Source organism: Anabrus simplex, chromosome 1 (genome assembly GCF_040414725.1).
Source record: "Anabrus simplex isolate iqAnaSimp1 chromosome 1, ASM4041472v1, whole genome shotgun sequence".
Lineage (NCBI taxonomy): Eukaryota > Metazoa > Arthropoda > Insecta > Orthoptera > Tettigoniidae > Anabrus > Anabrus simplex.
The window spans coordinates 896,399,771-896,427,348 of record NC_090265.1 but is presented as its reverse complement, the minus strand read 5'-3'; the positions used below and the strand labels follow the sequence as shown (position 1 = coordinate 896,427,348).

The following is a 27,578-nucleotide window of genomic DNA, read 5'->3' as shown; positions in this document are numbered from 1 at the left end:
AAATTTGCCACTGGAAAAACAATATCATGGAAAAAATGGTTTGAAAAAATTTGGATAACTATCTCAACTGATAATCCCAAGCTCACGTGTTCGATCCCCACTGAGGTAGTCGATTCAAGGTTTTTTCAATTATCAATAATTTCGATAGTTCCCCTTGCCATCTCCATACCCTGTTCATGATTTTAGGAACAGTATAATATAAATATGCCGGCCCCGTGGTGTAGGGGTAGCGTCCTTGCCTCTTACCCGGAGGTCCCGGGTTCGATTCCTGGCCAGGTCAGGGATTTTTACCTGGACCTGAGGGCTGGTTCGAGGTCCACTCAGCCTATGTGATTAGAATTGAGGAGCTATCTGACGGTGAGATCCCGGTCTAGAAAGCCAAGAATAACGGCCGAGGGTATTCGTCGTGCTGACCTCACGACACCTCGTAATCTGCAAGCCTTCGGGCTGAGCAGCGGTCGCTTGGTAGGCCAAGGCCCTTCAAGGGCTGTAGTGTCATGGGGTTTGGTTTGGTTTATAATATAAATATTCACAATTTTATTTCTCTCTTCTGTTTGTAGACATTCAATCCGTACTGCCCCTGTACTATCTGAAGAAATGTGCATTTCCTATTTCCTTCTCACACATTAAACACACCGGACGAGTTGGCCGTGCAGTTAGGGGGGGCACAGCTGTGAGCTAGCATCCGGGAGATAGTGGGTTCGAACCCCAATGTCGCCAGTCCTGAAGATGGTTTTCAGTGGTTTCCCATTTTCACACTAGGCAAATGCTGGGGCTGTACCTTAATTAAGGCCAAAGCCACTTCCTTCCCATTCCTAGATCTTTCCTATCCCATCGTCGCCAAAAGACCCGTCTGTGTCGGTGCGACGTAAGCAAAGAGTTTAAAAAAAATTCTTTCTCAACTAAAAAATGAGTACTTTTAAGACACTGCGCTCGAATTAACCATACTATCACACTTCGTGCCAAGGCTAAGGGAAGTGGAAGGTTTTGCCTTCCACCCCTCCAACAGGCTTTTGCTTTCATTTTTTTTCCGCATTTCAACCCCGCCACAATGCTAAACAGTTACATATTAATAATGCTATGTACGCTATACACTCAGTAGAGAGGTATGACGACTTCCGGCATTTCGAGCAGCAACAACAATACTGAACATTATCACGAGTTAATTGCGAAGTTCCTGAGTAATGAGTAACGTGCCAGTTCACAATGAGATTTCTTATCGTCAGTGAAATGTACTAAGGTAAGTTACGTCGATTGGCAGCACAAATGATTCACAAAATAATTGTTTTATTAAACAATGTTGAAGGTAAGTCTGGCCAACAAATGTAGAGGCTACCGAAAAGTTAAAGTTCGTAAATGTGAGCTCAGTTTACACGGGAAATTGAGGGATTGAATCCCCGTCAGGACGTCGAAAAATGTAGGAAACTGTCTTCCACTTCTGGAGAAGCATAGCATTTAGTAGTCTTAATCTTCGTCTCCTCAGAGCCGTTGATGGTATGTATAGAGATGGTTTTGCTTTATTATTTGGGCAATCATACTGTATATTTTTTGGCACAGTAAAGAACTCCTTTTCAGGGCACTATTCAGTCACTCCACTTCTCATAAGATATAAGATCGGAAGTACAGTAGTTGAAGGAACAGTATTTATTTATTTATTTATTTATTTATTTATTTATTTATTTATTTATTTATTTATTTATTCTTAATCTGCCTACCCTCCAGAATTGGTTTTTCCCTCGGACTCAGCGAGGGATCCCACCTCTAACACCTCAAGGGAAGTGTCCTGGAGCGTGAGACATTGGGTCGGGGATACAACTGGGGAGAATGGCCTGTACCTCGCCAGGTAGCCTCACCTGCTATGCCGAACAGGGGCCTTGTGGAGGGATGGGAAGATTGGAAAGGATAGGCTAGGAAGAGGGAAGGAAGCGGCCGTGGCCTTAAGTTAGGTACCATCCCGGCATTTACCTGGAGGTGAAGTGGGAAACCACGGAAAACCACTCCAGGATGGCTGAGGTGGGAATCGAACCCACCTCTACTCAGTTGACCTCCCTAGGCTGAGTGTACTCCGTTCCAGCCCTCGTACCACTTTTCAAAGTTCGTGGCAGAGACGGGAATCGAACCCGGCCTCCGGGTGTGGCAGCTAATCACACTAACCACTACACCACAGAGGCGGACTTTATTTTTTATTTATTTATTTATTTATTTATTTATTTATTTATTTATTTATTTATTTATTTATTTATTTATTTATTTCAAGTCAGTCAACTGGGGACCATGATAAGTTTCATTATACATTCTGACGTTTACTTGGTTTTCGACTGATCCAGTAGGTTTTCATGAGCTCGCTGTGTGAGCACGGCGGTCATCCGACCATTTTGCACTAGTTGTCTGTCCGGCTCTATGGCTAAATGGTTAGCGTGCTGGCCTTTGGTCAAAGGGGTCCCGGGTTCGATTCCCGGCAGGGTCGGGAATTTTAACCATAATTGGTTAATTTCGCTGGCATGGGGGCTGAGTGCATATGTCGTCTTCATCATTTCATCCTCATCACTACGCGCAGGTCGCCTAAGGCCGTCAAACCAAAAGACCTACATCTGGTGAGCCGAACTTGTCCTCGGACAATCCCGGCACTAAAAGACATACGCCATTTCATTTTTTTCACCAGTTGTCCCACTTCACATCCCGGAAAGTCCCAAACGACACGATGCTTGTTCTGAAAAGGTCTCGTTTGTGCGCGTCACCTGGTCGTAGGCCCCTTTCTTCGAGGTCTTTCTTGACGTTAACGTACCAGGGAATTGTTGTTTTTGGTTTTGAGTCAATATTCTTAAATATGCGGGTTTTTTTCATCGAGAGTCGTCCATCCGCCTTAGGTGACCGTAGAAGCGAGCTCTGCGTTTGCGCATTGTGTCTATCTTAGCTCTGGAACAGTACCCTTATTCTCCAGAAACAGTAACGGTATCCTGGGGCACTGAGTACCCCAGGACAGAAACACAACTCTGATCCATTACAATTATGTATTACTAATAACTGTAAATACACATGAGTAAAATAATCCCTGTATCACAGAATACTTTAACTATTGAGGCTATAGAATGCAAATAACTGTGCGAATATAATAGAAAACAAAAATATTAGCAATAGTTCAATGTCCTTGTAGACATTCTTTCTTTGATCATTATCACCGTTTTCTCTTCTTACATTCACGACAAAGCACCAAGCTATTATGTTTACGTACATACTTCTGCATTCTGAGCACACCACAGTGATCTTGGTGTCCTTGGATAGTGGGCAGATGGAGCATCTTCCGTACGATCGATTGGAGGTTGACGGCTGAGTAGGCATCTCCCAGTTGTTCCGCAATGGCCACGCGAATACTTCTGAGAAGGGTGGCGGTTTGAAGTCTGTGTATCATCCAAGGTTTCATCAGTTCTTCACCCAATGTGAAAAGAAAACCATCTCTATATTTTACTTCTTGATTTTGTGCAAAAACGTTCTCTTTGTAGATTATGTACCAATTCAAGCATGCAGCGTTTATCATCCCACAGAAAAGGCAAAGTGGCCACCGTCTTGTTTTCCTGCCACAGTTGTATGTTACACCCATCTGGTCAAATACATCAACGCCTCCCTTTGTACCATTATAGAAGTGAGTCATATCTGGGATGTTAGAGTTCATCATAGACTGGCCTTGGTGCATGTTAGAGAGGACAAGGACAATTTTTTCTTCCTGAATTTGAATCTCCTTATTGGTAAAATTTACAATGTGCTCAACCATACGTTCAGTTATAAACAGTTCAATTGCATCTATTTCGTTATTTAACCCTTTGGCGGATCCTTTCGAGTGAGGCCCGATTAGAACTAGGTTTCTCCGAGGTGTTCTTTCTGCTCTTGTAGGAGGCTTAGATGACCAGCGGTAATCATTCTTTCCTTCAAAGACACCTTTGTTGGTACAACTGTGCAATCGGACAGAACTTGTGACCTTTCCTCTCGCTGAATACTAGACACGCCTGCACGATTATTTGATGCATCGGTGGAAGTCCTAACCTGAGTAGTCCTTTGCTTAGAATTTTCAGTTCTTCTTTCCTTACTATGCACCACGATATCTTCTTCTTCGTTCGTTGACTCAGGCTTACATTCATCCTCTGATGGAACAGGAGTAAAAACATCTTCCTCAACGTGGTCTTCCTTGACATTGTCTATTTCACCTTCACTATCAGAACAGTCCTCAAAAAGATTTATACTTTCACACTCTGACCTGTCTAATTCGCGTAAAATGTGTTTGTCACTTTGAAGAGAATCCATTTTGTTAACATATATCACGAATGATAATTTTCAAGAATAATACTAGCGACAGAAGATGAAAAGTTACATTAACGGTACAGTGGGGCACTCAATGCCCCGGAGACACTGCTTTTCGTATAAATAGCTGTCCCTGATAAGAAGTACACACATTGACTGAAAGGCAGTCAAGGTCAAGTAAAAGTCAGAGGAGATGGCCGCTTATCAGGTATACCAACATAACGTAATCGAGGAACGAAAATTCTCTGGGGCATTGAGTGTCCCACTATACTGTTCCAGGGTTAGAGCAGATTTCTTGTTCGGATTTCCTGATGTACGGTACATCCGGTTTTGTAGCTTGGGCCAAGAATGTTGTGGAGAATCTTTCTCTCTTTTTGCTCTAACTTCGCGAGCACACATTCTGACGCGTTGGGAGATATCGGCTTGACGACAGTGTTATAATGATGAATTTTCGTTTTTATAGAAAAGCACCTTTTATTATATATGTTCTGGGTGGTTTGGAAAGCTATCTCTATTTTTTTTTCTCTGGTCGTTAAGGCATCTGTATCTAGTCCGTTTAATTGGATCCACTCACCAAGGTATTTAAACTTATGCACATGGTTTATTGTTCCATACTTGGTGTTTGGTTGGGTCGTGTTTCCTTTTATGTTTGGCATTACTTACGTCTTTTTGAAGGATATCTGCAAGCCTGTTTGTTCTGTTACCTCTTTCAGCACATTTCATTATTATTCTTATTAGTCCGGCTCCTTGGCCGAATGGACTTAGGTTCAGAGGGCCCGCATTTCCATTCCCAGCCGGGTCAAGGATTGTATTTGCGTATGGTTAATTCCTCTGTTTGGGGCTGAGTGTTTGTGTTCAGTTCAATACACTTCTCTTCATACACACACAACACAATGAACTGCCAACCACCACAGAAACACGTAATAAAGAAAACATCCCTCCACATAGTGTGGTGTCGGAATGGGTATCCAACCGTAAAACTGAGCCAGTTGCATATCAAATGCCGACGCCAATAAATTAGGATTAAGGACAGGAAGGTTATTTGCGAATGAGCCTATTAGGACTACGCAAAGTACTTAGAGACAGGCATTTGCCTTTCTTTGTGCGCACACCTCCTTCATTCGTTTGCTGTGTGCTTCTTTTCTCTCTTGAGACCATGCTGTTCCGGTCTTCTTCCTCTTGGTCAACTTGCCACTTATGAACTTTGGCTCTGAAGATAACCCGGCTTTGGATGTCTTCAGGTGTAATTCCTGCCAGTTTGAGATCTGTTTTAATTTCGCCAATCCATTTTATTGTGTTCGTTTTGGCTTTACTTCGGTTTTCATAAAATTCAACTATTTGCTTGGTAAGTCTATCTGGGTTCATCCTTTTTATATGTCCAAAGAATCTTAATCTGCGTTTTCTGATGTCGCTGTGAATGTTAGAAAATTGTTTGATTTCCTGTTTCCCTCTAAGGCGGTACTGTTCATCTACGAGTTTTGGGCCTAAAATTTTTCTAATGATCTTGCGTTCCTTTTTCTGAATATTTTCTAGATCAGTTTTTCTGTTCAAAGTGTCTCTGATCCATAGAGGCATTCTGGTTTTATTACTGTATTATAGTGTCTTAGTTTTGCATGCTTGGAAAGACACTTTTTGTTATAGATATTTTGGGTGAGTCTATATGCAGTTTCCATTATTATTATTATTATTATTATTATTATTATTATTATTATTATTATTATTATTATTATTATTATTATTATTATTATTATTATTATTGCCATTGATGCTTTCACAGTCCGTACTTATAGACATGATACTGTATCGGCTTTTTGGCTTATGCCGTGACAAGAAAATAAATTCTTCACGTTTCACAGAGAACTGTGCTCTGCGTCATCAGAAGAAAATCTCGACTGTCCACGAGAAAGACTTCTTAAACAATGACTTTTTGAAATTTAAACGTCCGGGGAGCCATTATTATTTCTTGAATCTCCATTCCGCATGCATTATTAATAATTATAGCCTAAATCTAGTCAAACTGAGACATAGAGACAATGTATAACTTAGATCTTATGGTGTGAAAATATTATCACTTCTTGTATAAACTGCAGAATTTTGTGGCAATTTCAGTTTTTAAGGAAATTTTGGGTTTTTGAAGGAGTTGTTTCTGGCTAGTTTCAACTGTCAAAAGTGTATGAGGTGCTGGAATATAAGACTGTGTCTTAAAATAAAGACGGCCCCGCGATGTAGGGGTAGCGTGCATGCTTCTTACCCGTAGGCTCCGGGTTCGATTCCCGTCCAGATCAGGGACTTCACCTGGTTCTGAGGGCTGGTCCGAAGTCCACTCATCCTATGTGATTACAAATGAGGAGCTATCTGACAGTGAGGTAGCGGCCCCGGTCTAGAAAGCCAAGAATAAAGACCAAGAGGAATCGTCGTGCTGATCATTCGATACCTAGTAATCTGCAGAATCCAAGGTCCTTTGGGGCTGTTGCGCCATGAGGTTTGGTTTTCTTGTTTTGTCTTAAATGAAATGAAATGGCGTATGACTTTTAGTGCCGGGAGATCGCAGAACGGGTTCGGCTCGCCAGGTGCAGATTTTTTGATTTGACGCCCGTAGACGACCTGCGCGTCGTGATGAGGATGAAATGATGATGAAGACAACACATACACCCAGCCCCCGAACCAGGGAAATTAACCACTGTTGGTTAAAATTCCCGACCCTGCCGGGAATCGAACCCGGCACCCCTGTGACCGAAGGCCTGCACGCTAACCATTTAGCCATGGAACCGGACGTTTTGTGTTAAGATAATGATACAGTGATTGATGATGGTGATGATGATGGAGATGATTGTTTAGAGGGGCCTAACATCTAGGTCATCGGTCCCACCAATGATTGAAGCAGACAGGAGGTCCAGAGCCTGCACTAGAACGTGACGGAAACTGGACGGGTTACACAATGACAGACACGACACTACTTGCCAACATACCAGCGCCACTACGTAGAAATATTTTACAGCAGGAAACACAATAATTGCAGAAGTCACGTGAAAGGCCGGTGCTCACATGCTGCTTTGAACAACAGTAGTCCATGTGTAGTGCAGCAGTCAGCAGTCTGTTACACCGTAACAATGTAAGTACTGAAACATTATAGCCGAATATGCTTTACGCTACACTTTAAAGAGAATTAGCACTAATTACTAAGGTGTGCGTAGGTCAACTACCATTACTTTTTTTCAATGTCGTTTACGTTCCACCGACAGATATAGGTCTAATGACGACGAGGGGATAGGAAAGGGCTAAGAGTGGGAAGAAACAGCCCCAGCATTTTTCTGGTGAACAAAATAGGAAATCACGGAAAACCATCTTCAGGACGGCTAAGGGTGGAGTTCGAACCCACTATTTCTCGAATGCAATCTGATAGCTACGTGTCTCAAACCGTGCGGCCACTTGCTCGGTACTTTCTTAAAATACTTAAGGTAGTAAGGTGTGTTCTGTACCAATTGTTTAGGAGATAGGTTTGCCCACTATAGCTGCTAACGAAAGTGATACCGGATTTCTGTCCCGAGGATGTGTCGGCCGAATAATAAACTTAATTCTGCCAGGTTATGCAAGAGAAGGTAGCAATACGGATGAGTTTGCATTTCAAACACGAGTTTCTAAAGGTCTTCACTCCAGTGATATTTTAATAAACATAATTCAGTTACACCGTTGATGATAACCTCCCGTATTATCTGTTCTATCGAAAAGAGTAATATAGCTCTTTAGTTCATTCCGTTAACCCACCTTGATTGAAATGCACCAAGAGTTCCACGGCAATTGGACTAAAAATCCAATTTTTCGTAAATAGCTCCGTTATTTACCGTCGGACACAAAATAACGGAAAAAACATATTCTTAAACTTTCATTATATAGGCCTACAGTATTCTGATATACCTAATTAAACGAATCTCTATTGGGGATAAACTTATTTTTATAAAAGGTAACTCCTAGTGTTAACTTGACGTCATATGCATCTGATAGCACAATCCTGAATGAGTAGATTACAAATTGCACCCGCTTATGGGCTATGTCCGCTGGGACTTAGACTGCAAAACAGTTAATGATATTCATCCTCCTATCGAAATGATGCACAAGGGAACAACGTTTTAGAAATTGATGCCCATTAATGCAGGTAGATTTCTATTAAGACTAGTTGTGTATATTTTATGGGAGTGCAAAATCACGGTTTCGGTTTGGTATAAACCCCCAGTTTATTTAGCGATTCAGAAATAATATTGTCCCTAAAACCTACCCAATTGCAGATGAATTCTAAATATCAAGTTTGGTAGAAATATATCCAGTAGTCTTCAAGTTATAAGAACTCAAAGAGAGAAACAAACAAACCAACAAACACCAAAACTAAAAAAATAAATTTTAAAATACATAGGGACATTACTACACCTGAAACGAATAACTGCAGAAAAAAATCGCCGAAACAATCAATGTAGAAACATACAGTCGTTACGATTTTATTTATATAAATTTATTTATTGACTATTGTTGACTGCTGATTAAACAAAATTTTAATCTGTTTAATTTGTTCAAGAAGAGGAAAAATATCCTGTCCAAACTTTTAAAAACGCAAATAAAAGTGGGAGAAAAGGTGCTGAAGCATGAAATAGAAGCGAAAAGGTGGCAGAATATAGTCGTCCCACAAAAAAGGCGCAACAAATTGCGTTTATTTGGCTTCATTTCATGTCCCCAAATACATACTGTTTTTGACCTACCTGTATAAAAATAACTATATTTTTGGAAAGATGCTGCACCTTAAAGTCCTTTCACTAGCAATAACATACCAGTAATACAAACTGCTGAGTTGAACACCACAGGTTTCTCTTCTGGTATAGTCTACCGTATGCGGAAAATCAGTGTGTTCAAAATGCACACCATCACGTGCCCCACATTGGTCATAACGGTTCTCAAGATTATTGAATATGTTTATGAGCAAAGGTCGCTGTAAGGGCACAAAAATGACGTTATCTTCTCTCGACACAGGCGTCATAAAGTTAAACAAGAGCTAGCGTCTCAAAATACACGTTCACTACAGGGCGATCCATTTAAAACGGGTGGATTAAAAAATAACATACGTTTGTTCAAACCAGAGGCGTACGCAGAGGGGGGATTGCAGGAATACCCCCGCCCCTCAAAAAAATTGAAGTTTAGAACTTGTATTAATTGTGGCAATCACGTAAATGAAGATTTTTAGGTAGCTCATTGTATCGTATCGTATCGTATCGTGTTTTTACACTCCAGGGTCGGTTTTTCCCTCGGACTCAGCGAGGGATCCCACCTCTACCGCCTCAGGGCAGTGTCCTGGAGCTTCAAACTCTGGGTCGAGGGATACAACTGGGGAGGACGATCAGTACCTCGCCCAGGCGGCCTCACCTGCTATGCTGAACAGGGGCCTTGTGGGGGGATAGGGAGATTGGAAGGGATAGACAAGGAAGTGGGAAGAAGCGTCCGTGGCCTTAAGTTAGGTACCATCCCGGCATTTGCCTGGAGGAGAAGTTGGAAACCACGGAAAACCACTTCCAGGATGGCTGAGGTGGGAATCGAACCCACCTCTACTCAGTTGACCTCCCGAGGCTAAGTGGACATCGTTCCAGCCCTCGTACCACTTTTAACATTTCGTGCCAGAGCCGGGAATCGAACCCTGGCCTCTGGGGGTGGCAGCTAATCACGCTAACCACTACACCACAGAGGCGGACTAGCTCATTGTTTTTTTAACTACCGGTACGTATTTGCCAACTATGTGTTGATGCTTCCATTGATATACTGTATATACATACTGTGTATAAGCTTTTCTTTTACCGGGCGAGTTGGCCGTGCGGTTAGGGGCGCGCAGCTGTGAGCTCACATCCGGGAAATAGTGGGTTCGAATCCTACTTCGGCAGCCCTGAAGATGGATTTCCGTGGTTTCCCATTTTCACACCATGCAAATGCTGGGGCTGTACCTTAATCAAGGCCACGGCTGCTTCCTTCCCATTCCTAGGCCTTTCCTGTCCCATCGTCGTCATAAGACCTATCTGTGTCCGTGCGACGTAAAGCAGGTAGCAAAGAGCAAAAAAAAAAAAAAAGAACTTTTCTTCTAAAAGCAATCATCCTGAACCAATGGACTTAATAGCCTATTTTGCGACAGAGATATTTTCCCAACAAGACATAGAATACTGAAACCCTCTGCTGTCTTACTAGTAACCACTGCCAACCAGAACGCTCATTTTCATCCCTGAAATATTTAGAAAGCTATTTGCAGAATATGACTGCACAGGAAAGATTGAAAGTGTTAGCTCTTTTGTATTTACACAATGAAGAACATGTGACCGTAGAACATGTAATGAGCGGGCCACAAATCCCAGGGGACGTCTGCTGTTGTAATCAACATGTCCGGCTCCATTGCTAAATGGTTAACGTGCTGGCCTTTGGTCACAAGGGTCCCGGGTTCGATTCCCGGCAGGATCGGGAATTTAAACCATAACTGGTTAATTTTGCTGGCACGGGTGCTGAGTGCATGTGTCGTTTTGATCATTTCACCCTCATCACGACGCGTAGGTCGCCTACGGGAGTCAAATCAAAAGACCTGCACCTGGCGAACTGACACTCCTGGCACTAAAAGCCATACGCCTTTTCATTTATCATCAACATGAATACAAATGTATCAATTAAATAATTTTGAAAGTTTTAATGCAGTGTTTATAATTTCTCAATATGCACTCAACATTAGAATTCCTCGAATTTTAATATTTAATACCCCACCCGAAAATAATTTCTGCGTACGCCCCTAGTTCAAACTCGTCGGATTATTGTGATTTTTGTTTCAAACGGACCGGGGTGAGTGGCTTAGACGGTTGAGGCGCTGGCTTTCTGACCCCAACTTGGCAGGTTCGATCTTGGCTCAGTCCGGTGGTACTTGAAGGTGCTCAAATACGTCAGGCTCGTGTCGGTAAATTTACTGGCACGTAAAAGAACTCCTGCGGGACTAAATTCAGGCACCTCGGCATCTCCGAAAACCTTCAAAGTAGTTAGCACGACGTAAAGCCAGTAACATTATTATTATTATTATTATTATTATTATTATTATTATTATTATTATTATTATTATTATTATTATTATTATTATTATTATTATTATTATTTTGTTTCAAACAGTATAGGAATATCTCAGAGAGCCAGAGGTTGGGAAAACATCCAGACTTAGTTTCAGTTTTGGTCGGGTGTTAATGTGTGGATGCCCACCTTGTCGTCTCGCACGGGTCCAATTGAAAACTTCACTCGAAGTCACTTGGATTCAAACCCAGGGCACTCGAGTTGGGTGCCGAATTGCTCGACCACTGCACCTATATGGTCCTGTGGGTAGGGTACGTAGAATATATCCGCGGTATCCCTTGCCTGTGATGAAAGGCTACTGAAATGTGTACCTCATGGTGCTCTCAAACTGGGAGCTGAGTCCGGCACGGACCCCTGCAATATTAGGTTTGTGAGGCTCCTTCGTGACCCTTCCCTTTTCTTTTGGCGATACCTTTATTCCTCCATTGTCCCTCTGGTTAGTGTTAAGGAATGATTATTGCCCAGCTGTACTTCCTATCTAAACAATAATCACTACCACAACTGCGTCAATATAATCTGATCAAATGGAAATCTAGTTGTACCCGATTTTACAAATAATAGTTTCAGTTCTTCCATACATATCCATATGATTTCTTCTTATTCATGGCCTTAATCCCAGCACTTAATAACGATTTGGTCGAATGTTACGGCCGGATGCCCTGCGTGACGACAACTCTAGGTGAAGAGATGTATTTACTAGTGTGTGTCTGTGGTGATTAGTAATATGGTGTGTTTTGTACATACGACGAGAAGTGGATTGAAACAAACACCCAGTTCCAACCAAAGAAATTAACCATACGTAGTTAAAATCCTCGGCCTTCCTGCGAATCGAACCAGGGCCCTCTGAGCCGAAGTACACTGCCCATTCAGCCAAGGAGCCGGACATATCTATCCATATAACTATTCGTGTTGTATGTACAGTATGTCCAACCCTTGCCTCATTCTTCTGCGGTGTAAGGTATGAACTGAGATGAACCTCCGCAGCGAGTTTCTACGACTGGATGACCTTCCCGACGTCAACCTCTTCAGAGGAGTTAATGAGATGAAATGAATGACTTGTTATTTGATAGTAGGGAGGGAGAGGGTGAAGCTCGGTGCTGGCTCCTGTCGAATAACACCAAGGGGTCTGCTCAAGGCTTAACGTTTCCACCGACGGAAGAATCACCATGTGGAGATGGAGGCACTTCTGCCTATGTGGGGCTTGCCCTTTCTCCATCTATCACACCGCTCCACCGCTAGACTGTACGCGCACACTTTAAGGGAAATAAATAAATAAATAAATAAATAAATAAATTAATTAATAAATAAATAAATAAATAAATAAATAAATAATAACAGCGTCATATGACTTCACTCCATATTATGAACAATGCGGAGAGGTTTGGAATTGAATCCAGGCTTTTGGCACGCAATCTACGAATTAGAAATTGCGTACTGTACCCGCCCCCCACCCAAAAGGGCTCCGGCAAGATATCTACAGGGCGTTAACGGGTGGAAAATATAATCGAATAGGCGCTTATCTAACATTACCTTAATGGCATACAGGGTAGGAGAAACGGGGCATACTTAACTACAATGAGAGCACATTCAAATTAAAGTTTAAATTAATACAACCGGTTTATTAAACCTTGATGACGATGGGAATGACGCATCTATATTCACAAATGAATTACATTAATTATTAACAATTGGTGTGGATTATTTATTGGGTCCGACTCGTTGGCTGAACGGTCAGCGTACTGGCCTTCGGTTCAGAGGGTCCCGGGTTCGATTCCCGGCCGGGTCGGGGATTTTAATCGTCTCTGATTAATTCTTCTAGCCCGGGGACTGGGTGTTTGTGTTTGTCCCAACACTTTCCTCTTCATATTCACACAACACACTACACTACCAACCACCACAGAAACACGCAATAGTGATTACATCCCTTCATATAGGGTTGGCGTCAGGAAGGGCATCCGGCCGTAAAACAGGGCCAAATCCACATGTGCGACACAGTTCGCACCCGCGACCCCACAGGTGTGGGATAAGTGGTAGAAAAAGAAGAAGAAGAGGAGGTGTGGATTATTTATTGACTTGTAGTCGTGTGTGATAGATCCGAGTATTGTTTATCGCAAAGCGATTTGCCATGACGTGACGTGAACGGAAACATTTACCATAAACACTGAAGCTATATCACATCATTAACAAATGAAATTAACATTCATGCAACAAGTCTGAGCGATCCCTATTCTAAAAGCACACAATTATTTCCCAACGAAATACCATGAAAGAAATTATACAAATGTGGAACAAACACCCCGGTTTGAACCGACCCTTACTGGAATACAATTCGCCGCGCAGATGGGGTAGAACCATGCCGACGCTAATTATAGTCACAACATGTCACATAAAACAACATAAAGAATCACACATTATATACAATGAACTCGTGAGGCACCCCATTCTTCATTTAGCATTGTGGAATACCAATACCTGCGTAGGAAACTGAACTGACGACCCCTGGGATGAAAATATGGCACTGAAATCCCTAGCTAAATTATACTCAAATGAGTAACAATAGTAATCTAACAAATACTAGTACCAATCACCGTGTCATTTGTCAGCGAATACTTCATTCTGGCGTGTTGAATATTTCCCAATATTAGCCGATTCATACAGGCCTTCTCTTCTTAGCTAAAAGCCCCCTCCTATAGAGGCAGGACATACACACACAAAACACGTCTGATTGCAAGGTCAAGCGTTTCCATCCCTACCACGAGCGGTCAATAGCCTTGCCCTCCACAGGCATAACAAGCCATTTCTTTAAACAAAACTACCTCGTCCCGAGGTACGTTCACAATAAACTGAGGTCTATTCCTCATTAAGCAAATTGCATCGGCTTCCAATAAATCACCTCGATTCAACACATATATTTCTCATGACCAAACCACGACTTCAAATATCACACCTATCTTACAACACGACACCGGTTTTTATAATACCAATATTTTCATGATTACTATCATCACGATTTTTATTATTATTATTGTTGATTTCATCTTTACACTGTCTTCTTATGTGATTTACCTGGTAATTAGATCATACCGAATCATCACACGGAAACTTCCTCGTAATTGCAATGTAATTAAATAACCCAACGGCAATTAATTCATAATTAAACACTACTTAATTTATGATTAACACGTAATTAATTTCTAATTAAATCATCATACGATAATCAATTAAATATTCACACGGTAATTAGCTCAATCAAATATTCACACGGTAATTAACTCACTTAAATATTCACACGGTAATTAACTCAATTAAATATTCACACGGTAATTAACTAAATTAAATATTCACACGGTAATTAATTCATAATAAAATTGTAAGTAAAATTATGATAAACCTGATCAAATAATCCAGCTTAAATTGTAACAATCCCTAGCTAAATATTTCAAAGGAGGCATGGGGTATCAGTTCCGTATACATCTCTCGTGACTCTGGGACCTCACGTAGCATACTTATATTACTTACCAGTTATGCGTTTATCAATACTGGATCAACTACAACCTAGCTTGAATTACCCTGAATTTACTAAAATACTGGTCTCCTGACGCATTAACAGACCACAAGTCTCCCAAAATAAAGTAAATAAGTAAATCTTCTACCGTATGAAAACCTACTAGACTCTGGTTTCCCTTATTTACAATTAAATCACTCAGACCTGTTATTAATTAAATACAATAAGAAATAGAAACTACGTGCCTCATTTTGGCACTTCTACATTTAAATAAAGTTATATCCCTAACATGATAGCGTCAGCTTATGATAAATAATTCCCGTCCCCTCTAATCATGCCATTTTAAAAAATACTCATCTCCTTCACTTGACGACACCTTGGTCAGCTCGGGAGACCCATTTCAGGTTTTACTGCTGACCCAATGGCACCAAGGCGTTCACTGGTAGTTAAATTCCTCCTTCAAGCTGGAAGTCCATAGTTCCTGGTCGATGAAGCAGCTGGCAGTAATCATATGCACACAACACGTCACTATTTACTTTCAAAATCTGATTAATTGCGTTCAGCATGAACGTCCGGCCACGATTTCGGATATTACTTCGTAATCCGCGGTTCATTATCGGATTCCGTGTACCTCTCAGCCATTCTATCTTTGTTATTACCCGACACAGTCGTGCTGTAGTAATAATAATAACAATATTACGATTCGCGCTGAGTGTTCGCGACACGTCACAGTTTTGTAAAAAAAGTTTAATCACTGGCGTCATGTATATCAAATCTATGCAATATTTATATGAATTACACTATTTCACTTGAAATTTAAGTTTAAAGTCACTTAAACAAAGGATCATTGGGAGCTAAGCTAAACATAGCTCCGCCCTTGGTAAGCTGAGAGTCGCGAATGACGCGCTTCGCCCTTGGCAGTGCTTTTTACAAGGAAGCAATTTCTCCCACTCCAAATCTGCATATAGCCTATCCACGGCCCACTAGAGGTCAAATAGTACGACCATTCTTCGTAAGATCTCCTGTAATTAATTAAAATCTTTCGTGCTTCCCCTTCCACACTAGGGTGAACTCCCGCTTCAAGGAGGCGTGATGACAATAACCAGATGGCGACTGGTACTTTTCCACGCTGAAATAACACAGTCTTCTTTCTCCATCCGAAAGTTATCAAGTAAGAGGACATTAGACACTCTAAATAAATGTCCCAATTATAGTCATCTCTTTTAAATCGGAAGACGACTCCAGAATTCGGATTTCATTAATTTTTACATCGTAGATAATTAAGTTGGCTAGTCTTAATTAAAGATGGCTCCCATATTCCGTTTCGAAAAAGTATGCTTCCCCTCATTCACTTAGTCGCGAGGAAGGTATGTCTTCTCTCGAGTTACGTCATGGTGAACCACCAATTGCAGCCCACCCGAGTCTAGATGGGCTTGACTTCTGCTGCGGGCTCCTGCTACACAAAGGAAGATATTGTGCAATAGATCGCAAATAATGAAATCCTGTAGAATAAATTTAAAAGACTCATTTTACCTGTCTTAATGATATGGGTATTAATTAGTTTCGGTTTTATTCTCTCAAAAATCATTGCGTATGTAATTTCAAAGACCAGTATTAACCAAAGGTCCTTGGATCATGCCCCTGTCGAGTGCAGTACCACCACTTCTCCTACCCTGCCGGCCAACATTCTGATGGTGAACATTTTTTCGACCAACGGGGCTCGAACCGGCTAACCACGGTATCAAACCATATAGACTCGACGCCTTAACGATCATGGCCACCAGGTGGGTGACAACTATTCTTGTATTTTCCGGAATTCAAAATCAAATCGCGCCAGCTTTGTGGTGCAGGAGTAGTCCTGGTTCAATTCGGGAGGCCCCAGATTCGATTCCTGGTCAGTCCAAGGATTTTTATTTTAAACCGAAGGCTGAAGCGGGGTTCAATCAGTTTCATGAAAACAAATGGGGAACTGTTGATTTGAGACGTAGCGGACCCCGTCGTGAAAGCTAAGTGATACGGCATCTGCAGGCCGTACGCTGGATAGCAGTTGTCTTGGCAGGACAAAACCCTTCGTGGCTTGTTGCACTACGGGTTTGTATTGTATGTTGTAACCATATTGGAGAAGGTCAGTATCAAACTACATGTCAAGGTTGGATCGGGAGTAGAAATATAGAGGACAACAAAGATGGCGCATTCGATGTTCCATTAGGAGAATATGGCGTGCAGTAGACCGCATATACTATTTGTACTTAGTGTTCACAGCAAATAACATCTCTGAAGAGAGTTCGATCCTCGCGTGATGAAAGAACAAAGACGAGGAAGGTTTGGACGACTATTTGGATAACACACGTGAATATGCGATTTCATCTCCTCATCACCAGACGAGAGTAGCATGTGCTCACAGATCCAGGCATTAACATATCAAAAGGAATTGGCATGGTTCTCAATACAACAACTGTGAGTCGAAATTTCCAAATGATCAACGACTGAAGCATGGAAGGAAAGATTGTGAAATCTTAGTGCTGCTGATATAGTGTTATGAAACCCTCTGCAGTTCATGTATAGTGAGCTGTAAATAAATAAATAAATAAATAAATAAATAAATAAATAAATAAATAAATAAATAAATAAATAAATAAATAAATAAATAAATAAATAAATAAATAAATAAATAAATAAATAAATAAATAAATAAATAAATAAATAAATAAATAAATAAATAAATAAATAAATAAATAAATAAATAAATAAATAAATAAATAAATAAATAAATAAATAAATAAATAAATAAATAAATAAATAAATAAATAAATAAATAAATAAATAAATAAATAAATAAATAAATAAATAAATAAATAAATAAATAAATAAATAAATAAATAAATAAATAAATAAATAAATAAATAAATAAATAAATAAATAAATAAATAAATAAATAAATAAATAAATAAATAAATAAATAAATAAATAAATAAATAAATAAATAAATAAATAAATAAATAAATAAATAAATAAATAAATAAATAAATAAATAAATAAATAAATAAATAAATAAATAAATAAATAAATAAATAAATAAATAAATAAATAAATAAATAAATAAATAAATAAATAAATAAATAAATAAATAAATAAATAAATAAATAAATAAATAAATAAATAAATAAATAAATAAATAAATAAATAAATAAATAAATAAATAAATAAATAAATAAATAAATAAATAAATAAATAAATAAATAAATAAATAAATAAATAAATAAATAAATAAATAAATAAATAAATAAATAAATAAATAAATAAATAAATAAATAAATAAATAAATAAATAAATAAATAAATAAATAAATAAATAAATAAATAAATAAATAAATAAATAAATAAAATACATACATACATACATACATACATACATACATGAATGAATGAATGAATGAATGAATGAATGAATAAATAAATAAATAAATTAATAAAGTTTTGAAGACAAATCACTAAAACGGAGGCCCTAACAGGCCATTTCCGCAGAGGAGAGAAGAATGAGAAGCGAAAGGATGAAGAGGTTTTGGGAAGAAAACAGCAGAAAGGCCAAGAAACCTAAGTTCTATGGGGTTCATAGTCGGCCAAATTTGGAAAAACAAAACAAAAAGAACACGTTTATTTAGATATTTATTGTACACATTATTTCTTTTTACCCCACGTACAGTGCATCGCTCTTAGTTCATATTAATTGCATACCACTGCATTCTTCTTCGTGGCATTTTCCTATTTTATTGGGGTTGCACTAGGTGTAGATTAAGTCCAATCATACAACCAGACGTCCTTTCTGACGCCAACCCTATTAGGAAAGATGTATTTACTATTGCGTGTTTCTGTGATAGTTCATAGTTGGTCGTGTTGTATGTAAATTAACAATTTATATTAAGACGATCACAAACGTCCAGCCCCGGAACTACAGGAATGAAACGTGGGTAAAATCTCCGACCAGGTAGGGAATCAGACTCAGGATCCACTGAACTGAAGGCCAGTACGCTGACCACCCACCCAAGGAGCTAGACAGTAGTATTACATTAACTCCAGTAATATAATTATCATAATAATATACAGTACTATACTAATAATTCAACAAGTAAGAATGATAATAATTAATGTTATATGCTTTACGTCCCACTGACTACTGTTATGGTTTTCGGAGACAGCGAGGTGCCGGAATTTAGTCCCGTAGGAGTTCTTTTACGTGCCAGTAAATCTACCGACACGAGGCTGTCGTATTTGAGCACCTTAAAATACCACCGGACTGAGCCACGATCGAACCTGCCAAGTTGGCGTCAGAAGGCCAGCACCTCAACTGTCTGAGCCACTCAGCCAGACAAGTATGAATGCCAACAATTTGCTTAACGTCGCATCGACACAGATAAATATTATGCCGACGATTGGATAGGAAAGGCCTGGGAGTGAGTAGCAAGCGGTGGTCCTTAATTAAGGTACAGTCCCAGCATTTGCCTGGTGTGGAAATGGGGAAACCGCGGAAAGCAATCTTCAGGGCTGCCGACAGTGGGGTTCGAACCCACTATCTCCCGGATGCAAGCTCACAGCTGCGCGCATCTAACCGCACAGCCAACTCACCCGGTCAAGTAAGAATGAAAAATACGTTTTGGTGTGTTAAAGGAGAGCGATGAACTAACGGTATAATAGTAAACTCGTGTCCTCATCCCGAGGTGATGCAGCTCTTTTGAGGCACACCTGGAGGTGAGCTGCATGTACCATTTCAACCACATACCAGCCCTCCTGCCATTCTTAAATTTCTGGCAGTATCGGGAATCGAACCCGGGCCACTGAGGACGGCAGCTAATCACACTAACCGTTACGCTACAAAGGCGTACGAAATAACGGTAAAACATTTAGAACATTACGCTTGATGCACATTCTAAAAAAAAACTCCTTGTTAATCTACATTCAGAGTGGATTTTGAGTGGACTTAGTTCGCCAATTACAGCCTTCATGAAATCATAAAATTATTTCATCGATCACACATGTAGCAAGTGACAATATATTCATTGTTTCATAAGATTAATGTTGAAAACATAGAGATAAAATAAACTGAAAAATGCAATATTATGACCGGTGAAGGTGTACCTGTCGGCCTCTGTGGTGTAGTCGTTAGAGTGATTAGCTGCCACCCCCGGAGGCCCAGGTTCGATTCTCGGCTCTGCCACGAATTTTGAAAAGTGGTACGAGGGCTGGAACGAGGTCCACTCAGCCTCGGGAGGTCAACTGAGTAGATTCGATTCGATTCCCACCTCAGCCCTCCTGGAAGTGGTTTTCCGTGATTTCCTACTTCTCCTCCAGCCAGGCTGAGTGGCTCAGACGGTTAAGGCGCTGGCCTTCTAACCCCAACTTGGCAGTTCGATCCTGGCTCAGTCCGGTGGTATTTGAAGGTGCTCAAATACGACAGCCTCGTGTTGGTAGATTTACGGGCACGTAAAAGAACTCCTGCGGGACTAAATTCCGGCACCTCGGCGTCTCCGAAGACCGCAAAAGTAGTTAGTGGGATGTAAATCAATTATTATTATTATTATTATTATTATTATTATTATTATTATTATTATTATTATTATTATTATTATTATTATTATTATTATTATTATACTTCTTCTCCAGGCAAATGCCCGGATGGTACCTAACTTAAGGCCACGGTCACTTCCTTCTCTCTTCCTTGTCTATCCCTTTCAATCCCCCCCCCCGCAAGGCCCCTGTTCAGCATAGCAGGTGAGGCCACCTGGGCGAGGTACTGGTCATCCTCCCCAGTTGTATATCACGACCCAGAGTCTGAAGCTCTACGACACTGCCCTTAAGGCGGTAGAGGTGGGATCCCTCGCTGAGTCCGAGGGAAAAACCGACCCTTGGGAGTAAACAGATAAAGAAGAAGAAGGTGTACCTTCGCCCTTAAACGTGCAATCGTCTGATATCAATAAGCATTCCATTCTCCATGGGTACTTTGAAATCTTTGATGGAGAGCGCTGAGAGGCGGAGAGAGTGACGTGGTTAGTTAAGTTAGTAGTTAGTTATCTCGGCTGCTGACGTTCGCCCGAATGGCCGAGAAGTTTTAAAATAGATATGTTTGGTGGTTGACAGCACGAAAAACTGTAAAATTAATGATAACACTTCAATAATGCGAAATTTGGTTGAAATAGCAAGAAACATTCAGGAATGACTGGAATTGTTTATTTAGCGTATGACTTACATTAAGCACAAAACAATGGGGAATAAACGGAGATAAGAAAAACACGTTCATCAGCAGTCCTTATAAATTACAGTCCAGGTTCTTGAGCCATTCAACTACATCAGGTGTCGCATGAACAAAATCTTGTCTCTCACCTGGGTAACACCTGATAGGGCACTCAAAGGCGATGTGGTGGATTGTCTGAGTGTCATTCCCACATTCGGAGGCAGCTGATGGTTTCCAACCCTACTTATATGCCAAGTCAGCACAGCGTCCTGTTTACTCGGGCCCATAACTGACGGGGTAGCTGGAATCGTTGCCATTGTGGAGGTGCCTCGGTGGACCATTCTTCATTCCATTTATGTTGTAGCTTGAAGTTTACCAAGTGAATGGCTTTACGTCCCACTAACTAATTTTACGGTTTTCGGAGACGCAGAAGTGCCGGAATTTAGTCCTGCAGGAGTTATTTTACGTGCCAATAAATCTACCGACACGAAAATGACGTTTTTGAGCACCTTCAAATACCACCGGACTGAGCCAGAATCAAACCTACCAAGTTGGGGTCAGAAGGCCAGCGCCTCAACCGTCTGAGCAACTCAGCCTGGCTTTACTACTATCGGATTCTTTTTATTATCGACATTCGAGTTTAGACTTTAATTACAAACGAACCGATATGCCTATTGCAAAGTGAGTTTTTCTTGTTTAATTCCTCATTAGGATGTATAAGACGCATTGTTTTTGAACTTCATTCATTCTTTTTTATTTGCGGTTTTAATAAATATTGTCCGGGTTTTTTGCTTCTTCTCTAGGAAGCGCTCACTTAGGGACATATACGGAGAAAACTACTTGTCTAATAGTAATGAAATTTTTATATGTTATAACCACATCTATTAGTAGTGTAATACTCAAGTTACAACATTTTTCAACCAGTCCGAAGAAAGTTCTTATAACTTTCCTAAAACAACTCTCTCTCAGCTCAGGATAAACATATAATACAACAAGAAACTTGGGCATGTTCTGAAGAACTCATTCATTGTTATCAGCAACTACAACCAATGTAACCATATAGTGCAGTAATGAATTTATGATGAGTCATATTGAAAGGATGTTTTGTGTGCGCCGGGCCGTGCGATTAACAGCAGACGGGGTGGAAAAATCGGGCATAGTGTTGCCGCGTTCAGAAATAATCACGCGAGCAACGAACACAGATTTTCGTTTACTTTCAAGATTTAATTTTATTTCTTCTTATAAATTCCACTTTCCATCACCTTTTCTCACAAGAGCTTTGGACCCTCAATGGCAGGTTTAAAAATGGTTGGCTTTCTAATTTAGAAATATTACACTGTACAATTTTTTCAAGGGTTATTTACATTATGATTGTCCGGCTCTTTGGCTAAATGGTTAGCGTGCTGGCCTTTGGACACAGGAGTCCCGGGTTCGATTCCTGGAAGGGTCGGAAATTTTAACCATCATTGGTTAATTTCGCTGGCACCGGGGCTGGGTGTATGTGATGTCTTCATCATCATTTCATCCTCATCACGACGCGCAAGTCACCTACGGGTGTCAAATCGAAAGACCTGCAACATCTTCTCGGACACACCCGACACTAAAAGCAAACGCGATTTCATTACATTATTAATTACGTATATTTCTTCTTCTTCTTAATCTGTTTTCGCTCCAGGGTTGGCTTTTCCCTCGGACTCAGCGAGGGATCCCACCTCTACCGCCTCAAGGGCAGTGTCCTGGAGCGTGAGACATTGGGTCGGGGGATACAACTGGGGAGGGTGGCTAGTACCTCGTCCAGGCGGCCTCACCTGCTATGCTGAACAGGGGTCTTGCGGGGGAATGGAAAGATTGGAAGGGATAGCCAAGGAAAAGGGAAGGAAGCGGCTGTGGCTTTAAGTTAGGTACCATCCCAGCATTTGCCTTGAGGAGAAGTGGGGAAACCACGGAAAACCATTTCCAGGGTGGCTGAGGTGGGAATCGAACCCACATCTACTCAGTTAAGCTCCCGAGGCTGAGTAGACCCATTCCAGCCCTCGTACCACTTTTCAAATTTCGTGGCAGAGCCGGGAATCGAACCCGCGCCCCCGGGGGTGGCAGCTAATCACACTAACCACTACACCACAGAGGCGGACTACGTATATTTACAATATTTAATTCTGTCAATTTTCTTCGCCTGAAAAATCATTGTGTTCCGATGAATCGGTGCTGCTGTCATTCATGCTGATTATGACTGGCTCGAAGTAAGGGGCATTTTCAGACAGTCCATCTTTCTCCCTGTAGTGGTCTTCAATTTTCTTAGCTTGTTTAATACATTGCTTCAAGAGTAAGTGAATCAGTCCTGCTGACATTGGTGGGTTTCTTGAAGCTATTAGGTGATGTAATATCATATGACCTGAAATATCAGCATTAATTTGGTAACTGTGGGTTGGACACAAATTTTTGATATTCTCGAATTAAGCTGTTTTGTCTCCGAAGATGTGAAGGAGCATTATTACAGAGAGTTGGTAACCATTAAACTGGGGTGGACTTAATCGTCCCAGATATTAGCCTCATAGTCTGAACGTCAATCTTCTTAATATGGCACCTGTTGAGCCAAGCTGACGCACAATATTCCGCCACGGAGTATGTGGCCAAGTGCAGTCGTGCGCCCCATGCAGTGGCCGTCATTTTACACAGAATGTTGCTGGGCTGAGTGGCTCAGACGGTTGAGGCGCTGGCCTTCTGACTCCAACTTGGCAGGTTCTATCCTGGCTCAATCCGGTGGTATTTGAAGGTACTCAAATACGTCAGCGTCGTGTCGCTAGATTTACTGGCACGTAAAAGAACTCTCGCGGCACTAAGTTACGGCACCTCGGCGTTTCCGAAAACCGTAAAAGTAGTCAGTGGGACGTAAAGCCATCATTATTATTATTATTATTATTATTATTATTATTATTATTATTACCTAGCTAGATAGCTGCAGTCGCTTAAGTGCGATCAGTATCCATTATTCGGGAGATAGTGGGTTCGAACCCCACTGTCGGCAGCCCTAAAGATGGTTCCGTGGTTTCCCATTTTCACACCAGGCAAATGCTGGGGCTGTACCCTACTTAAGACCATGGCCGCTTCTTTCCCACTCCTAACTCCTCCCGGTCACATCTGTGTGACGTAAAGCAAATTATATATATATTATTAACACAGGATGTTGTTTCTAGCTCCTAGTTTAGCTGAAGTCAGAAAAAGGTGTTGATGGTAGGTCAAGGATCTGTTCAGTGTCACACCCATATATTTAGGGTGTTTATTGTGGTGAAGCTGTACGCCATTAAAGGCAACAGACAGTTCCGTGCTACTTGTTACTCAGATGGAAGCAACTTACTTCATTTTGTCATATTAGGGCAGAGTCTCCAATTTTTTTATGTAGTCAGCCATTATGGCCAGATCAGTCGTCAAAGTTTCCTCAGTCACAGTGAAGGATCGATTTTGTGTGGTCATGGTCCAATCGTCAGCATACCCAAATTTCCTGCTGGAGGAAATAACGCGGCGAGGGGGTATAAAAGTGTGATCATTTGCAATTTACAACAATGATATTTTCCAAAACGACGCATACAATAAAGATAATTTGGATCATAATATTTTTATTGAAATCCTGAATATACTTCTAGTTCATGGTGGACTAAAACTATAATTTTAAAGATGAACCAATGAGTAATAGCAATTCTTATTTTCTTCCAGATTTCCATTTCATGGAGCTGCGGCCAGAATACAGCGCTGTGCCGTCCTGGCTCGACACAGATTTCTTCGAGACAACTCTGAGGAACGCTTACCACGAGAAACCAGATCTCCGAGTTATCAAAGTGTTTGTCCGTCCCATCACAGCCAAGGGTGACAACTTGGGAAGTGCCCTCTATCGAGCTGTTATAGACTGCGAGATTGAGAGCAATTCACTGAAATACCACCTCATTGTGAAAAGCTTTCCAACTGGAGATCTCTTCAGACAGTTAGTGGTCGAAATGGGAGTTTTTCGAAGAGAATTTCATATTTACAAGTTCACATTACCTGCTATGCATGCTTTGCTGAATAAAGTTCCAGATTTGAAAGAATCAACATTTTCGGCTAGAAATTTCCCTACGAGTCGAACAGATACGTTGGTGCTAGAAGACCTAAACGCAGATGGATACCAGTTGGCAGAAAGAAGTCACCAGCTTGATTTACAGCACTGTGTGGCAGCTCTGAGAACGTTAGCGAACTTTCATGCCTTGTCCATTATTCTCTCCATCAACGTACCTCGTAGTATGGAAACGTTCAGAGAAAGCTTCTATATAGAAGAGAGGCGTGAGATGATCGCTGAATTTCTGGAACCTAACCTCTTGTCTTTGGCTGATTTAGTGGAAGGATGGACAGGTTTCGAGAGGTTTGGTGATAAGTTACGGATGGTTGCTTCTCAAGCTGTGGACTGTATAATAAACGTTGCAAAAGCCAAAAGAGGATCGATAGCCGTTCTAAACCATGGCGATTTTTGGGTTAACAATATCTTATTCAAGTATAATGACTACCACGCAGTTACTGATGTAAAGATTGTAGACTTTCAAAGCTGTCGTTATGCATCTCCGGCATTAGACTTGCAATATTTCATCTATACTAGTCCAGATGAAAGTGTGAGGACAGATCACCTCGACTTACTGTTGAGGGAATACCATGCTTCACTTGGGAGCACTCTCGGTGTGCTGGGGTATGGCGACTATCTCTTTTCTATGGACCAACTGAGACAGGAAATGAAGGACAAGGCTATTTATGGACTCGTAAGTGCTTGCACTGACCTAGGTACCGTTCTAGGGCAACAAGACTGCGGTGAAAACAGTATCTTCCAGCGAACTTTCCAGCACCTCCTACTCCACTTTGAGATGAATGGTATCTTATAGAACAACATGTGTATGCGATCTTCTTCGTGCACAGAAAATAAGGCAAACTGTTCACAAGTATACGGGATGTCTAACCGAGGTGGTAAGGCGTGCTCGGTTCACGAACGAGGGCGAGGTCTCGATTCCCAGATAGAAAATCGAAAAATTTAGAAACGAGATTTCTACTCTTGGAGAGGCATATGGCACTAAGGTTCACTCAGCCCACATTTAAAAAAACGAGTACCAGCTTACTTCCCAATGATTAAGGGAACGTGGAATTGTGACAGACTCAAAAATGTCAATTTTCGCTTTTAAGCATAAAAAATGGCTAATCTTTCCTGAAGAATTAGCTGTATCAATTATTGTGCTGAAGTTATATTTGAGGCGATACAATTAGGTTTCAACATAACTCTGCGCGCTGAATATCATTAGATGCCAGCTGTCAATCAAACATTCTTTTGAATTCTCCGTAATTCATACTTTTATAAAACTTGTGTACCTTTTACTCAGAAATTATCACATCAATGTATTTGAAACTTGTTAGTCTCTTAGACGCTATGTAGATCTGCTTATGGAAGTAAATTTAATCAGATATTTTGATTATTTCATGGAGGCCTGCTTGAAGAGCACTGAAAAGTTTACAGAAAATTTCAGTTTTCAACAAGGAAATAAAATAATAATTTTTCAACTCCTGTAAGCAATAGGACAATAATTTACTTCAGCAACTCAAAGAAGGTTCAAATATTAGGCATGCAAAGTTTGTTGGGTCTGATTTGAGTATTTTCTCAGAAAAGGGTACATCAGTTGAGGAAATTTTTAACAATATTTTAAAAATATTATTTTTATAATGTTTTTTTGACACAAAATATTAAGCATAGAAGCTTCATATTGTATCCAAATAATTATGAATATATTTTAAATATATCAACAGAATATTCAAGGAAGTGCCTAGTTTAGTTTCTGAGATATGTAACTAAACATCGGAAGTTACATTTTTCTGTGGTTTCACACTTCCCGGTTCCCTTAAGGAACCCGGGCATAGAGCTCTATGTTAGTGCTCAAGTTAAGAATAGTGAAAGCCTTTTCTCTTCACTCATCCAAGGGCTTCATGGAGATGATTTTACTTGGATTGTACACATAGTTAACAAAGCTATGTATAAATTATGTGCACATTTTTATGAACAGTACGACCAAGTTTTTAATATATAAGGGGCGATCAAAAAGTTTCCGTTCGACGGCGGTACAGTCCGGAATCGGGATGCCAAGCAGCCAAAATCACCGTGAGCTTTGAGGCATTCATCCCACCGACACACCAGGTTGAAGATCCTCGTCTAGTAAAACACCGAGTCCTGCTGCGTGAAGAAGTCCGTAACCGCCTGCTGCACATACTTGTCCAACAGGAAGCGTCGACCCTTCAATGGTTTTTTGAGGGGACCGAAAGCGTGATATTCGCATAGGGAGAGGTCAGGACTATAGGGCGGCTGTTCGAGTGTTCCCCACTTGAGTTGACGTACCTTGTGCGTGACAACCTTTGCAGTATGGGATATGAGGCT

The 27,578-nt window shown here is 40.6% G+C and overlaps 1 protein-coding gene across 1 annotated transcript; it reads left to right on the top strand.

The window, feature by feature from the left end:
• Nucleotides 1-7,341: 7,341 nt before the first annotated feature.
• On the top strand, nt 7,342-26,863 carry LOC137501041 (uncharacterized). The gene is made up of 2 exons (XM_068227907.1): nt 7,342-7,405; nt 24,860-26,863. The coding sequence occupies exon 2, from the start codon at nt 24,871-24,873 to the stop codon at nt 26,044-26,046; it is 1,176 nt and encodes a 391-aa protein (XP_068084008.1). The 5' UTR covers nt 7,342-7,405; nt 24,860-24,870; the 3' UTR covers nt 26,047-26,863.
• Nucleotides 26,864-27,578: the final 715 nt, after the last annotated feature.